Genomic DNA, 14,925 nt, shown 5'->3' on the forward strand with positions numbered 1-14,925 from the left:
GCTGACAGCCAATTTAATATTGTCAGTCGGGCTCGCAGTGCAGTGCTTTCGTGTGTACTGGAAGCTACATATATTAATACACAGGGCCATGTTCTTTGCAAACAGAAAGAACATGTACACATATTGGGCCTGTTTCAGCTGAACAAAATAAGTGACAGCCATTCGCTGACTCATTCCTCATGGCAATTCCCTGACCAATCATGGTCAAGTTGCCTGGTTTAAATTTCAAACTATTCTTGGCATCACTGGTGCATTCTCCATGGTAACACCTCTAACAATCAGAGTCCCTTTGCCAACCAATCAGCACTGTCTTCACATACAGTATAAATTGTTGTTTTGCCCTTGTGTTGGTATTCTTGCAAAGTGTCCTGATGAGCACAAGATGAAATGCTTCATGATGTCTCTTTTTTTCAGCAATAAATAAACATTGTTAAATTGATGGCATAGATCAGAGAGCCATAGCTGTCAAATGAGCAATGCTTTCCCTGGGGCTCAGGTGATTTGGTGCTCTAATGGATGTCTGGGCTCTCAGCCAAGAATACACAATGATGTTTGGCTGAGACCCCAGAAATTATTATTAATTATCCCTACTCTCTGCCTTCTACCATCTAACCAATCTCCTAATTGGATCAATAATTTCCCCTGAATTCCATGAATCTTAAATTTAGCTAGAAATCCCTTATGCTGAATCTTATTGAATGCCCCCTGGAAGTCCATAAATACATTCATAGACATTCCTTCATCTTCTGCCCTACTTACTTTATCAAAAAAATGAATTAGTTCTGTTAGACATCACTTACACCTTACAAATCCGCATTGCCTCTCTATAATCGCACAAATTCCTCTAAGTATATATTATTTTGTTGTCACAAAAACGAGGACAAAATATTATTGTTCACTTTCTGTCACTGAGAGGCCAGTGTTTCTCTCGTTATAAACATAAGGATTATACAATTGAATTCAAGTAATACAGATGAACTCAAATACAGTGGGACATAAAAGGAAATAAGCTAGCTGCGAGCATTTTTAAGAATGTCTTATATTTATGATATGAAGCAAATCTGAAATAGACGCCCAATTTTAGGGTTTCCACTCTGCTGATCTTGGTTGTAAAAGAACACTGAAGCAAAGCTGAATTTATTTAATCCTCCCACAGCTATGTATGCCGAGACCCTTGGTCAGGCCCTGGGTTTCATTTAAAAATGAATGCACTGACACTCTAAGCCATTGGCTTCGTATATAAGAAAGTGTCAGAGAATTTGCAGAAAAAGTATAGTAACTATAATGTAACTCAAGCAAAGGTAAACAACAACCAGGAAAATATCAACTTATGATGTTATCCATTCTGTCAGGTAAAATATGGAAAGCAGGCAATTACATTAACAATAATTTCAACATGAAAATTATAATACCATTATAATTAATTGTTCTTCTTATGTGTAATTATGTAGATACACTAACCTTGTCAGTGACCTCAAAAACTGTTATGTAATTATATGAAGTTTTTATTAAAGTTCATCATAACTATTTTTCTTCCTATTAAACTGGAGATTCCAAATCCAAAATGTGTGTCCTCAAAACATGTGTTCTTTGCCTAATTCCAAGTTGCTGCTGATTTGATGCAACAGTCTGCTGCATGCTGGTTACTCAGAACATGGTTGCATTGCAGTAGTGAAATGTGGCACCTCGGAATATGTTTTCATATAACAATTCGTTGCTAGCTCTTTAAGGATAGCATAACAATATAACAGATGTAATTACAAAATTTAGTCCATTCCCCCAGCCATTGAGGCATTGGCTCCCGCTTCTGGTTCTGGGACCTTGAGCCTTTTCATAAAATCCAGCCCCATGTTTTTTACATCAGTGAAAGGATCTCGGAAGCTCCATTTGCTCTGTGCATAATTTGCACTTGAAATTCCTCAATACTTGCTTGTTTTTAGGCATATTGCACTGAGAAAACCCATACAACCCAGCAGAAATTCCAGGCTTCTATGTGCACACCCCATACTAGTCAGTTCCTTGTACATGAATAAATCTAGGAGTATTGAGGCATGTGAATCAGGTAAATGAACAAGAGGACTTGATGAGAAACTAGGAAAACTGGTCGAATCATAACAGGCAGCTCAGAAATTACTAAATAAATTGGACAAAATATGTAAGGGGGCAAAATAATGGCAGATGAAATTTAATGCAGAAAATGTAAAATTTTGTTTGTCAGAGAGAAAAACAGACATTATATAGGCTGGATTTAATTGGTGGGCCAGGCCCAGATGTGAAAGTCCTGCCCCCATTTCGGACAGACCCAATTTTTGTCAGCTGTGGGAAGGGGGCGGGGCATGAATGACATAGGCAGGAAATCAAAGCTCAGCTTAGCTATTTGAACTTACTGCGGAGTTCGAACAGACCCCATTTAGGCTGTTCCAAGAGCATAAACCTGCAGTCTGGGAGTCACAAATTGATGAATTAGATGTAAACACACCTGGAGGGAGATCTGTTTAAATTGCATTACCTGAATTATTTTAAGTTCCCTGCTCTTTAAACTTAAAAAAAGGTTTAGTGCTGTAAGACTTAAATAAAACACTGCCTGCTGGATTGTTTTGATTAACAGGCCATCTGGTGCAGGTTAGGAAAACATTGCCACCAGTCCATGTGGCTTCAATTGACTTCTTTGTTGACATTTCCCAATGGCTATTATTATGTCATTATGACTTTTTGCTGAGTTTCAAAATCTACAATTATCTCAGCAGGGGTTCTGAGCTCACAATTTAATTTACAAACTTTGAATGTGTTTCATGAATGGAAGTTTTTTTCTCTATCAAGTGTGTATGAGTGAGAGTTTTTTTTTCACATGGCTTCTGTATGCCCATGATGGATACTGGGTAAGTGACTATGGAGTTAGGATGGGGGGATGAGGGCCAATGGGAGTATGAGGGGCCATGGAGAGTATGAGTGGGCATTGGGGTGGGTGGAGACATACGTTGGCATGCAGGAGCCATAGGAGTGGCGGGTGAGGGTTGTGAGGGTTGTGAGGTTAGAAGGCCTAAGAGCTTCTACAACAATTCAGATGAAGTCCTAGGGAATCCAGAGAGGTCTTCTAAACAGCCTACCTCAGAATTCGCTCGCTCCTGTGGCCTCCTACAGTTTGCTTCCAGAGTCTGTGGGCGTAACTTGATTCCGCCCCACCTCCCCGGAGTGGAGATTGGGTCTAACAGGGTTCTTTCAACCAAGACGGGTCTGCCAAGTCAAGGAAATTTCCTGACTCGTGTTACCCGCCTCGGTAGCGAATATCTGGCCCTACGTATACATCATGAATGGTGTTGAAATGTCTAAGGCTGAAGTTGAAAGACGTCTAAGAATCTCAGCAGATTTCACATTATACATGTCCAAGTAATACAGAGCAGCAATCAATGAAGAGAACTACAGAGACAAAACAAACCGAAGAGATACAAATGAAATGTTACAGTGCTCTGGCTAGACTAGATCTTGAATGTGACATCCAGCTTTGAGTAAGACATTGAGATGGAAATTGAATGGGTTCTACAATAGTTGGGTGATCCACTCCCCCAGCTTATTGCCCAGATCAGTGAAGGTTAAAATTGTCCCTTATTTTCATAAAATACCTAAACCAATATCTATTTTAATGAGAGTGTTGACCGATTAAAGTGGAAGTCAAAGATGTTTTCACAAAAATATGACCATAACATGACAATGTAATTTCAAATCTTGCAAGCATCATAAGACCTTAGTTGCAGTACTAAACTATTAGGATGTACCTTTTCGCCCAAAATTTCTGTTGAAATGTAGAGAGAGAGAACAATTAACAATATTGTATATATGTAAATTTAAAATTAAGTTAGCTGTTGTGGCAACATAATCATAAGTGCATAATCCAGTACAGTAAAGTATTGAAGACCTTCCTTCCAATAGAAATGTATAAAAAAATACCTTGATGGATTGTTAAAAATAGCTTCAAGAAGTTAATTTAGCCTTAAGGAGTTTGTTTCCTTTATATATTTCTTTTAGTACATTGGTTAATGTGTTTATTTTAAATTCCTGTCTGCATTTAACAGTTATTTGAAAATTGTGTGAATGATTCTGTTCCAGTAGCGCAGGCAAGAGTGTGAAACAAATAGATTTATCAGTGTGTTAACAGTAAAGTCAAGCCTTTAAATATTTTTTTTCTTGGCAAAAATCACATTAGAGATGTTAATATTTGTATGAAAAATACATCTTTGCTGTCAAAACAGAATACTTGGCAATGAGTTTGCTAATTCCAGTAGAAAATTACACAGCAATTTTAAAATATATTCAATTAAAAACATATAACTGTTTGTAAAAGATCTGCACCCCTTAGAAAAAAAATATGTACAGTAGAGTATCACTTCACACAATTCTATAAGTGCAGAATGTCTTATTTCAATAAAGTGAATTACAGGCTTGGACAGGAGGAAAGCACAGAGCATTTCACAGTGTGGTAATAATCTTTATTTTCAAATTCAGACACAACAGTGATTGTTCTTATTCATATCTCAAATTTATAGAGGGAAAAATAATTCTTTAAAAATTGCAACCATTTTGTTTCAATCTAGAATTAGTGCATGGGCACAGCCTATTACACCTAGGATTCAATCATTGAATTTCTTAAGTTATCGCTAGAATCAACAAATATTCTGTTTTGAAGAACAAAAACCAGTAAGTATTCCCATTGTTGTGCTCTAGATATTATTTCCAGTGACTCATTGTTACAATGAAAGAGATTTTGCTGAATACTTGCACAATGTGATCCAAACATTTATAAAGAAATCAGTTTTTAACTTTGTAAACTGACAGCATGTATGTCGGTGCTGTAGTGCTTGCGCTTATGGATGAACATGTTGGATAACAGCAAACCAACTAAGTATTAGATTCAAGAAGCTGCAGCAACAGATTTCCTGTGTGTCATGCCATTGCTGTGATGTTAAAAATGTGACCAGAATAAATCAGTGAGGTACTTATTTGCAAAATTAAATTCTGTAAGAAAACATTAGATCAATTCAGGTACGTCTAATTCCATCCTTAATATTTACAACAAAACACTGTATGCTGTTTAGGGATGAATAATCAACACCAAAGCCTGATAGATGAATGTTATGTCAAATACCTGGAAAGAAAGGGTAGTGGAAGACGAGTCAGTCGTGACATTAAAAAGGGAATTGAATAAATGCTTGAAAATGAAGATAAGATGCAGGGCTATGGCAAAAGAGTTGTGGATGGGACAAACGAATAACTCTTTCGCTGGCACAGGCATGATGGACTCAATGGCCTCTTTCCATGCTTTATGATTCTATGATATAAGTTTTGAATAGAAAAATAGTCATGTAATTTGTTCGTGCTTTGGCATCTTGGAGGGATGGTTGTATCAACCTTTAGGATATAGGGCAGAATCTTACCAATTTAGTCCCTGGTGCAACAACGGGTCCATTTTCAGATTTGGAAACCGGCTCCCTTAACAGTGTGCCCAACTGCTGCTCTTTAGCAGAGCAAAACTAATTGTCATTCTCTGGGCTACCTGACCAATTTGGGAGGGAGGGTGGGACAATGTAACCATTCTGTCAGAGGAAGGATTTTTAATCAAAGGGACCATGGCATGTTTCAGAGAAGCTCACCAGCACTGGGATTATTGAGGCTATTTCAGCCATAGGAATGGAGCTCCCTAGGTCTCTCACTCTTACCTGGAGGTCCTGCTGTGGGTTCTGAGGGGCTGCGGTGAGGTGAGCTTTCCAAAGAACTGAGAACAAAGACAGGTTAAGTGCCTTCTAAGAAGTTGTCAACCACCTATCAAGCTGAGAAAGAATGGTGTGAGCAGCTGTCTCTCAATAGCCATGGCTGGAGCTCTTCAGTTTCTATGATCAAAGCCTTCCCAGCTTTTCATTTTGACTCAGTGACCTTAACAAGTTGCCAACATGCTAGCAACAGATTCCATGGTTGGGAAACCCAGAATTCACTTTCCCACCCAGCTTGCTCCGAACCCACCTCCAACGATCTGGGAAATTTCTGCCCGTAGAAGCTGTGGACATAGTTATGGACTGGAAAAAGTTTGTAGGTTGAAAGTGTATTGAAACCCCGTGAGGGAAAGGTAGTGGAAAGAAGTTGAGGTCTAGGATTTAAGATAAGCACGCATGGACCAATGGAAAGGTTGTGGAGTGGAAAAGGTGTGTTGCAAGGGTATGGGAGCATGACCTAATCAGTGAATGCTGAGAGTAATTGAGATGCCAAAGTACAGGGTGAGAACAGGAGTGTAAGTCCTGACAGCAGAGTGGGGAAGGCAAATGTAACTATGCACTGGGGTGCACGGAGTGTGAGGATGTCCATCATTGACTGACAAAAGAGGGGAGGCCAGAGGTCCGAGAAGCTGATGTACAAAGGTGCCTTATTGGGTGAAAGTTTGAAAATAATTGATTGCAACTGCCATTGGTAGGTAGGTTGCAGTGATATAATGAAGCAAGAGGATATATCAAAAGGCAACAGTAAGAAACATCATGGTGTGTGTGTATATACACAGAGGGTGTAAGGTAGTATTGAGGGACAGGTAAGAAGCAGATCTGTAGTGGAATATCAAATCATAGAGGAAGGTATTGAGGTAAGAAACTATTGTGAGGAAAAGCCTCAGAAAATATGTAACTTGGGAAAATGGAGAAAAAGTCAACTGTGTGATAGATAGATGCATTGGAGAAACTCTGAGGTATTTTTAAAACTGTTTCTAGGTCAGTATATTAGTAAGTATTATCAGTTTTGTTTCTGTTTACAGGTTCAGGAAATGTTAAGTAAGCATTCTGAATCAGAGTATTTGCATTCAAGGGCAAATTGGTATCTTTTCAGCCTATCGTTGTGTCTCTAGAATGTCCAGTTGTTTCTAGAGAAATCTAGTGGCTTTTCTCATTCAGGCACTACTATCATCCAGGTTCAATATTTCACAAGCTATTTGGATGTCAAATCATGTGAACCTATTTCAGCAGAATTGTTATTACAATACCGAATGCTGAAAGAGACTAAGAACCGTCCAGCACTTAATAGCGTTTGTATTGTTAAATCTATGACAAATAATAAATATTTATTTCTGGGGAATTGATTTTCCAGTTCACTTCACCTGGATATATTGGCTGCAGCTTAAAGTGAGTCAGTGACATATGCGCACAAATAATTTGTAATACACTCCATGTTTCAAAATATAACTTTCTTATTTCCAGCCCCAACAGACTGTGGGTGGATTTTCATGGAGTCGGGCACACCCAGTTTTCGCCAGTGCGGGTTAAGGGTGCGAGCTGGTGCGGGTCGCGAGCCCACACGCTTCACTTCCGGACTGGCTGGCGCTGTTGAGGGGATAGGACTCAGCAATTTTTATGGAGTCCGGCCAGCTTTTAAAGGACTCGTGGTTCATGGCCCCTCAGAGGTGCCGTGAACTATGGTCTGGATGAGGGAACCATTTGCAAGATAAGTTCACAAGATCTTACCCATGGCCCCTCATACTCCCTGCTGTGGTAAAAATGACCACTTGAGTGTGGAAGCTTCCAACAAGCAAATATTTTATTCAAGCATATGCTGAGAAGAGATCAGATCTATCCTGGTTGCCTTTTCCAAGGATCTCTCAGTAATACAAAGTCTGTCACAATTTATATTACTTGGTTCTCACATTGCAATACACTATTTTGGTAAAATCCTCAATCACTGATGTTGCTTTAGCAATAGATCACATAACCTAATCAATGAGCGGGATACTTTGTACTGCAGATGTTCCCCATTATCTCAGCTTTTGGCCTCAGGAGGTTTGTTAGTGTCTGGGGCCTAATGACTTCCTGTCTGTTTCCTTATCTCCTTAACACCTTGATTACCCAAACTGTGAAGGTCATTAAGCTTTATGGCTTGTGATTTTTGGTTGGTTCCCACAGTACTGGCTACATATGTCTACAGTGTTGGCTCTATTTCCTATCATTCCTAGAAAGAGCTCTCCTAGTTACATTTTTTCTATTCTAAAGTTATTAATGTACATTTTAATATCAATCTTAGTATGAAATATTTTCGGTTACCCCACTTCATTCGCCATGCCAAGCTATGAACCCTATCTTGACAATACGATGTGTTTAAAAAGCTCTAAAAACAGTCATTCATTCAAAACTTTCCACTTACTTAAAAGGCAACTATAGCCAATAAAAGTGTCAATCAGCTAGACCCTTTAAAGTATCAATAGCTAAAATGAGTCTAATGGATGTCTGGGCTCTCAGCCAAGCCTTATTATGCATTCTTGGCTGAGAGCCCAGACATTCATTGGACTGTTGAAACAGCTGCATCCTAGGGAAAACATTTCTTGATTGACAGTTCTTGCTCTAGATCTGTTCTGTCAATTTCACAATGTTTATTTACACAAGATAAAGAGGTTTCAAGTTATTGCAGTTTCAGCTATTGATACTTTAAAGGGTCTGATTGACACTTTTATTGGTCTGTAATGAAATGACCTTTTAGTAAGAAAGTGGGAAGTTATGAATGAGTAACTTTTTTTTAAAGCTTTGTTAACACATCCTATTGTCACAATAGGGTTCATTGGTTTTGTATAGTGGCTGAATGGGCATGGAAATGCCATAGATGGGCATTGGGGGAATGGGGTTTGGGTGGGGGGCATAGTTAGTAGAGGATATAAGGGGCTTGAGGGGTTTGGTGGGTGTCATAGCTTCGCATGGGGGTATGAGGGACCATGGGGAGCGGGTGGGGGGAATGAGGTAGCATAGATGGAGCATGGTGAGTGTGTGGAGGGTGAGGGCTAGAGAGCTGTTCTTTGTTTCACTGTTGTTATTACGACTGAGACGAAGAGAGCACCGAGGCAGGCCTTTTAACTCAGCAGCCCCGGTGGCTCCCTCCAAACTGTTTCCCGGGATGGCGGGCCCCAATCCTGTTCGCACCCCATTCCTCAACCACCACCCCAGAATGAAAATTATGTCCTTGCTGGCACTTTCTCCCAAGGTGGGTGCACCAGGCTGGGAAATTTCCCAACTCCCACTATCCGCCTCGAAGAATATTTACAAAATATGGACCATGTTACTGTGCGAATGATTTAATGATAGAACAGCATCACAGGAAGCTTGCAGCAGTGCAATATTGTGAAATTATAGCGATGAGCAGATTTTTTTATCTCAAGTCTGCTGATAGTATTCATATCAACTTTGGAAACTTAAAAGCAATGCTGAAGTTACAAAAAGACCAGCAAGAGAGGCCACTGGTCCCTTAAGCATGCGTACATGATTCTGCTACCCTCAGAATTAGACCCTTCCCACGCCCTGTAGGTATGTGATCTCCTGGGAGAGGCCAAAGAGCAGGAATATTCAGGGCCCAAAAGAAAATAACCAGGTTTCCTCTCTGTCCACTCTTGGCAATCTGCACTAATGTAGGAAATCACATTGATTATATGTTTCCCCCATTCCTATCGTAAGGGGAACAGATAGACGTTTCTGCAGCTGCAGATGTGACACCAGGATGGTATGTTGCCTCCCTGGTGCCAGGGTCAAGGATGTCACTGAGTGACTGCAGGACATTCTGAAAGGGGAGGGCGATCAGCCAGAGGTCATGGTACATATCGGTACCAATGACATAGGTAAAAAGAGGGATGAGGTCCTGCAAGCAGAATATAAGGAGCTAGGAAATAAATTAAAAAGAAGGACCTTAAAGGGAGTAATCTCAGGATTACTCCCTGTGTCACATGCTAGTGAGAATAGGAGAATAGACTAGATGAATGCATGGCTAGAGAGATGGTGTAGGAGGGAGGGATTAGATTCCTGAGGCATTGGGACCGATTCTGGGGAAGATGGGACCTGTACAAGCTGGACGGGTTGCACCCCAGCAGGACCGGGACCAATACCCTCGCAGCAGCATTCACTAGTATTGTGGGTGAGGGTTAAAATAAGACCATAAGACATAGGAGCAGAGATAGGCCATTCGGCCCTTCGAGTCTGCTCTGCCACTCAATGAGATCATGGCTGATCTGGGAGTGGCAGGGGTTGGGAACCTGTATGGCGAGACACAAGAGAGGGAAACAAATATAGAAATGAAAGGAAGAAAAGTAAAAAGCAAAAGTGGAAGGCAGAGGAAATGGGGACCAGCAGTAAATAGGGCTATAGTACAAAAAAAGGTGTGTAAAAAGACAAGTCTAAAGACACTGTATCTGAATGCACAGAGCATTCACAATAAGGTAGATGAATTAACAGCACAAATAGATATAAATGGGTACAATATGATTGTGATTACAGAGGCATGGCTGGACTCTAAAGGTGTCAAGGTGTATGGGGAGAGAGCGGGAGTATGGCATTGAGATAGAGGAGCAGCCATGATCATATTGAATTGTGGAGCAGGCTCAAAGGGCCAAATGACCTACTCCTGCTTCTATTTTCTATGTTTCCTCCTCTAAGACGCTACTTAAAACCTACATCTTGACCAGGCTTTTGGCCTTCTTCCCTAATATCTCCTTATGTGGCTTGGTGTCAAATTTTGTTTGATAACGGTCCTGTGAAGCACCTTGGGATGTTGTGTTACATTAAAGGTGCTGCTTGAATGTAAGTTGTTGCTGATCTCTGCCCCAGCTAAGAGTAGGTCCAGCTGCCCCTTGAAGTCATGAAAAGTCAGAACAAACTGTACCAGCTGGCAGAGCATTCCAGAGACTCACTGCTCTCTGGGAAAAGAAGAACCACTTAACATCTAGCCTATTCCTATCTCTGCACTGTTGAAATAAATGTCCCTTCATCCTCCCCAGTCCATCTATCTGAAATAATCTATAGGCACACATTACAACTTTTTCAATATTTAATATACCTCTATCTTGTCTCCTCTTAGTATAAACTTCTCTAAAGTAAATTGATGCAGCTCTCTATGACTAGCTGAGTAAATACATTTCTTTAAGCTAGGGATCATTCTTGTAGGTCTCTTCCGAACCTTTTCCAAGGCTTACCCAACATGTGAAGGGACCAAAACCGATGCAGTACTCCAGATATAGTTTCATTAATAACCTGTATAATGATAGAATAGAGTCATTTATGAAAAATGTTATGCTTTGTAAATGACTCGATAAGTTCACTTTTGAAAATGGATCACAAAGGGTATTTTACTTCAGCACAGCAGTTTTTAAAGTACCCAATGTGATTAAAATGATAGATATACTATGCTTAAGCATTTCAATGAACAAAAACATTCAGTGTTATCTTTATATTTGGTGTGTATGTTAATGTAAAATGTTCCAATACTGAATGAAATGAGGAAGGGTAAATCCTTACCTGTTAGCCTGCCAGCTATGATGTGCTTTTCCTAAACAAGTGATCACAGATTCAGTTTCACAGTTGCTGACAGTTGAATATGCCAAACTCAATTGTGATGGAGTTTGTCAGATTGGAACCAAGCCGGATAGTGAAACATAGTCAAAAATGAGTAGTTCAGGAAAGTAAAACCTTCCTGAATCGCCTTCTTAGAGCATTGGCTGATGTTGGAAAGAGGGGCAGTTGAACAGAGTCAAATGAAAGTGAAGATCATGGGGAAATTGGATTATTGAAAAATAATAGAAGATTTGAGTTAAAGAAAGAACGCCTTGCATTAAACAGCACCTGTTGACAACATCATGATGTGCCAAATCGCCAATTAAGTACTCTTTGAAGAGTAGTAATGTAGAATTAGTCACATAAAAACAGAAAATGCTGGAAAAACTCAACAGGTCTGGCAGCATCTGTGAAAAGAGGAACAGTTAATATTTTGAGTCCGTATGCCTCTTCTTCAGGTCTGTTGAATTTTTCCAGCGTTTCCCGTTTTTATTTCAGATTTTCAGCATCCGCAGTACTTTGCTTTTATCTCAGGATTAGTCAAATATATGTATGACCCAAACTTATTAATCACTGCAATCAAATGCAAGGAAAAATATACATTTATACAAGTGGAAAGTGTTTACTGAAAAATGTATATTTTTGTTCATTTTATTTTCCAGATGTATATTCAAACAACCACTCTGACTATTTCCATAAATCTGAGTGCTTCTGTGTCGCTCGGCATGCTGTACATGCCTAAGGTTTATGTCATCCTGTTCCACCCAGAACAGAATGTGCAGAGACGCAAGCGCAGCCTAAAAGCCGTAGTGACAGCGGCCACAATGTCCAACAAGTTTACGCAGAAGGGAAATCTCCGTCCCAATGGAGAAGCCAAAACTGAACTATGTGAAAGTCTTGAAACCCAAGGTAAAGCATTTTTCTGTAGTTAAAGTGATATTGGCCTTAACATTCTGCTGTGCAAGTATTAACGTGTGATTATTTGGTGCATTTATGTGAAATGTATTTGTCTACTATTTTAATGGAGGGACTAACCTTTAATTTTAAATGTTTCATGATTGTTTTTGGCAATTTCTCCACAGAAGAGTTTGGACACATGAATTACTTTGAACTGTTGGGTTTTTAAAGCAAGGTTAAAAAAAAAGACACTGAGAAAATGGGCTTAATTTTCCCAGCACTGTGGAGACGAGGCGGTCCAGGAAATGGTGCAGCCCCATCGAAGTGAATCTCCGATGCATTTCTGCCTCGAGGGGGCTTTCCCAGTGCTGGACTAAGAACTAGGTTGGCTGAACACTCCACGGAGGTGGGCAACAAGTCCAATGAACACCCCACTTCGCTGTTATTTTGCCACAGTGATTTCTCTCAGCCCCCACTCACCCCTCCGAACCATAACTGAAAGCCGCCAGCTCACTCAAGGAGTGATGACAGGCTGGGTTGCCATTGGAGCCATGGGCTCCATTCCCTAATGTTGGGGCTGCAAGTAGGGGCATCACTACTCCAGTGGGTGGGTTCCCCTCCAACCTGTTGGCCCTACCAGCTGCAGGGCTATATTTTATTAATTCTCTGCAAGCAACTGAGGCACCCTTGCGATTGTCTGCCTGCCTTTGCTGAGCCCAACTCTTCTAGTGGAGATGCCAACTTGACAATGTTGTGGGACCTCTAATTGAGCATGCAGCATTGGAAACCCGTCCACAAACCTTAATAGGATGGCGGAAGTGGAGATGGCTATTTAGAACGCCACCTCCTGGAAGGCTGCGCCGGTAGACACACGAATGCCATGGGTATGTTTGGGAACCCCTATATGGGCCCAACATTGGGGTCCTGACTCCCAGCAGAAAATCGAGTTCAGTTGGTAATTAAAATGCTAATGAATCAAGCTTTGTACCAGGTTGTAAATAATAAGTAATTTGATAGTTTGTCTTGACAATCAATAAACACCTCACTCATGTTGGGTGGAATCTTGTGAGTTTAGTCCCTCCCGGAGCAATAGGAGCATTTTTGGGTCAGAAACCTGGCTAATTAATTTGTGCGCAGAGCAAAGTAATTAGCATCCTGCCTCTGAGTCCTCCGAGCAGTCAGGGAAGAGAGGTGGGGTGATGTGGCTAACCAAGCAATGAAGGATCTCCATGTAAGGGGTTCCCGGCAGGATTCTCAGTGACAGTAGTCATTGCAGTATACGATCCGAAGATTTGCAGAGTGGAATGGAAGACATGGAGAGGCTGCTCCTCAGTTCACAGTCTCAATCCTGGAGGTGATGACTAATGCTCTGAGGACATAGAGGGAAGCTCTCTTCCTTGTGGATGGCAGGAGGAGGCCAGCCAGCCTCACCAAGCAAGCATGGCTGCAAGTCATACAGACTGTCAGCAGCCAAAGTATGGTGCCAAGGACCTGGATCAAGTGCTGGAAAAAGTGTAGTGACATCAGCCCATGAAGGTGAGTGTCCTGCAACTCTCAGTTGGCAGCCATCGTTCTCTCACCTCTGTATATTCTCCCACACAGCACTCCTTTGAGTGAAGCACCTTGCTGTCACACACATTCCTATCTCTCCAGCCTCCTCCTCAGACTGCCATCTCACCAGACAACACTTACACTCACCCTATTGCTCTCTCACCTCACAGTCGCCCTCCTCAGCAATCAGTATTTCTCACAACTAACTCTCTGCCTTTTGTCATTGCAGGAGAAGAGAAAACCCACAACTTCGGGGAAACACAGAATTGGGGATGGAGCTGCAGCCATATGGCCAAACTGACCGCGATGGAGGTTGGCAGGTGGCAGCAATATAGGTCATTGACGATGGAGGGAACAGGGTGGCCACATGGTACTTAACTGTCAGTAATAGTGAATTGATGTCACCAATACGTTAAATGACATGATCTGCACTATGTTAACTTGGAACCCAATTACACGTGCATTCAACATTAACTCATGTTTTTCATCTCCCGCAGCTGATTTGCTGGAGCTGACAGAGGAGGTGTGTGATGAGCCTGAGGAGTCCTCAGAGGAAGACAACACTCTGAGGATGCATCATTACATGACTCCTGCACATCCTTCACAAGCACTGATATGTACACTTCAGTAGGTACAGGATCTCTCAGATAGATAGGGTGGCGTATGTTGAGCAGCACATCCCATGTGAGCAGATGCAGGCCCTGGAGATGGACAGCAGTGTAGAAATCCTTATCAGAGGGTGCAGGACACTCCAAGGTCTACTCATCTGGACGCAGATTCTGAGCCTCCATGGAGTTCATACACTAAATTTTGTGGAGCAGCAATGGGAAATATGTATGCTTTGGTATGAATTTCCAAAGGTAGTGTGCACACTTTTACAGAAAATGGAGGAGACCCTCTCTAACATGAGTGCCATGATGTCTCAGGCATTTGCACTGATTGCACCTTCATTGAAAGCGTGGCCAATGTTATGGCGAATCAGATGCAGCAGGTTGCAGAGTGTATGCAGGCCCACACTATTGACCTACACACTCTTGCTGCTCCAGTTTACACAACATCAATCAAAGCCTTGGTGGCTGAATACCACACTCACATGCAGCCAAGTGCTCTCCCTATCTTGGCTGGCAGGGAAGTTCAGGTGAGGGAAGGGGGA

At 41.3% G+C, this 14,925-nt stretch overlaps 1 protein-coding gene across 1 annotated transcript in view; it reads left to right on the forward strand.

Moving 5' to 3' along the window:
* The window catches only part of LOC144684080 (metabotropic glutamate receptor 4-like), a 1,228,983-nt gene extending 1,216,533 nt beyond the window's left edge, over positions 1-12,450 (forward strand). The window contains exons 15-16 of the mRNA XM_078547795.1: positions 11,987-12,233; positions 12,407-12,450. Of these exons, the coding sequence (XP_078403921.1) occupies positions 11,987-12,233; positions 12,407-12,450 (291 nt within the window). The remainder of the gene's footprint in view (positions 1-11,986; positions 12,234-12,406) is intronic.
* The last annotated feature ends 2,475 nt before the right edge of the window (positions 12,451-14,925 follow it).

This window comes from Cetorhinus maximus, chromosome 8 (genome assembly GCF_964194155.1).
Source record: "Cetorhinus maximus chromosome 8, sCetMax3.hap1.1, whole genome shotgun sequence".
Lineage (NCBI taxonomy): Eukaryota > Metazoa > Chordata > Chondrichthyes > Lamniformes > Cetorhinidae > Cetorhinus > Cetorhinus maximus.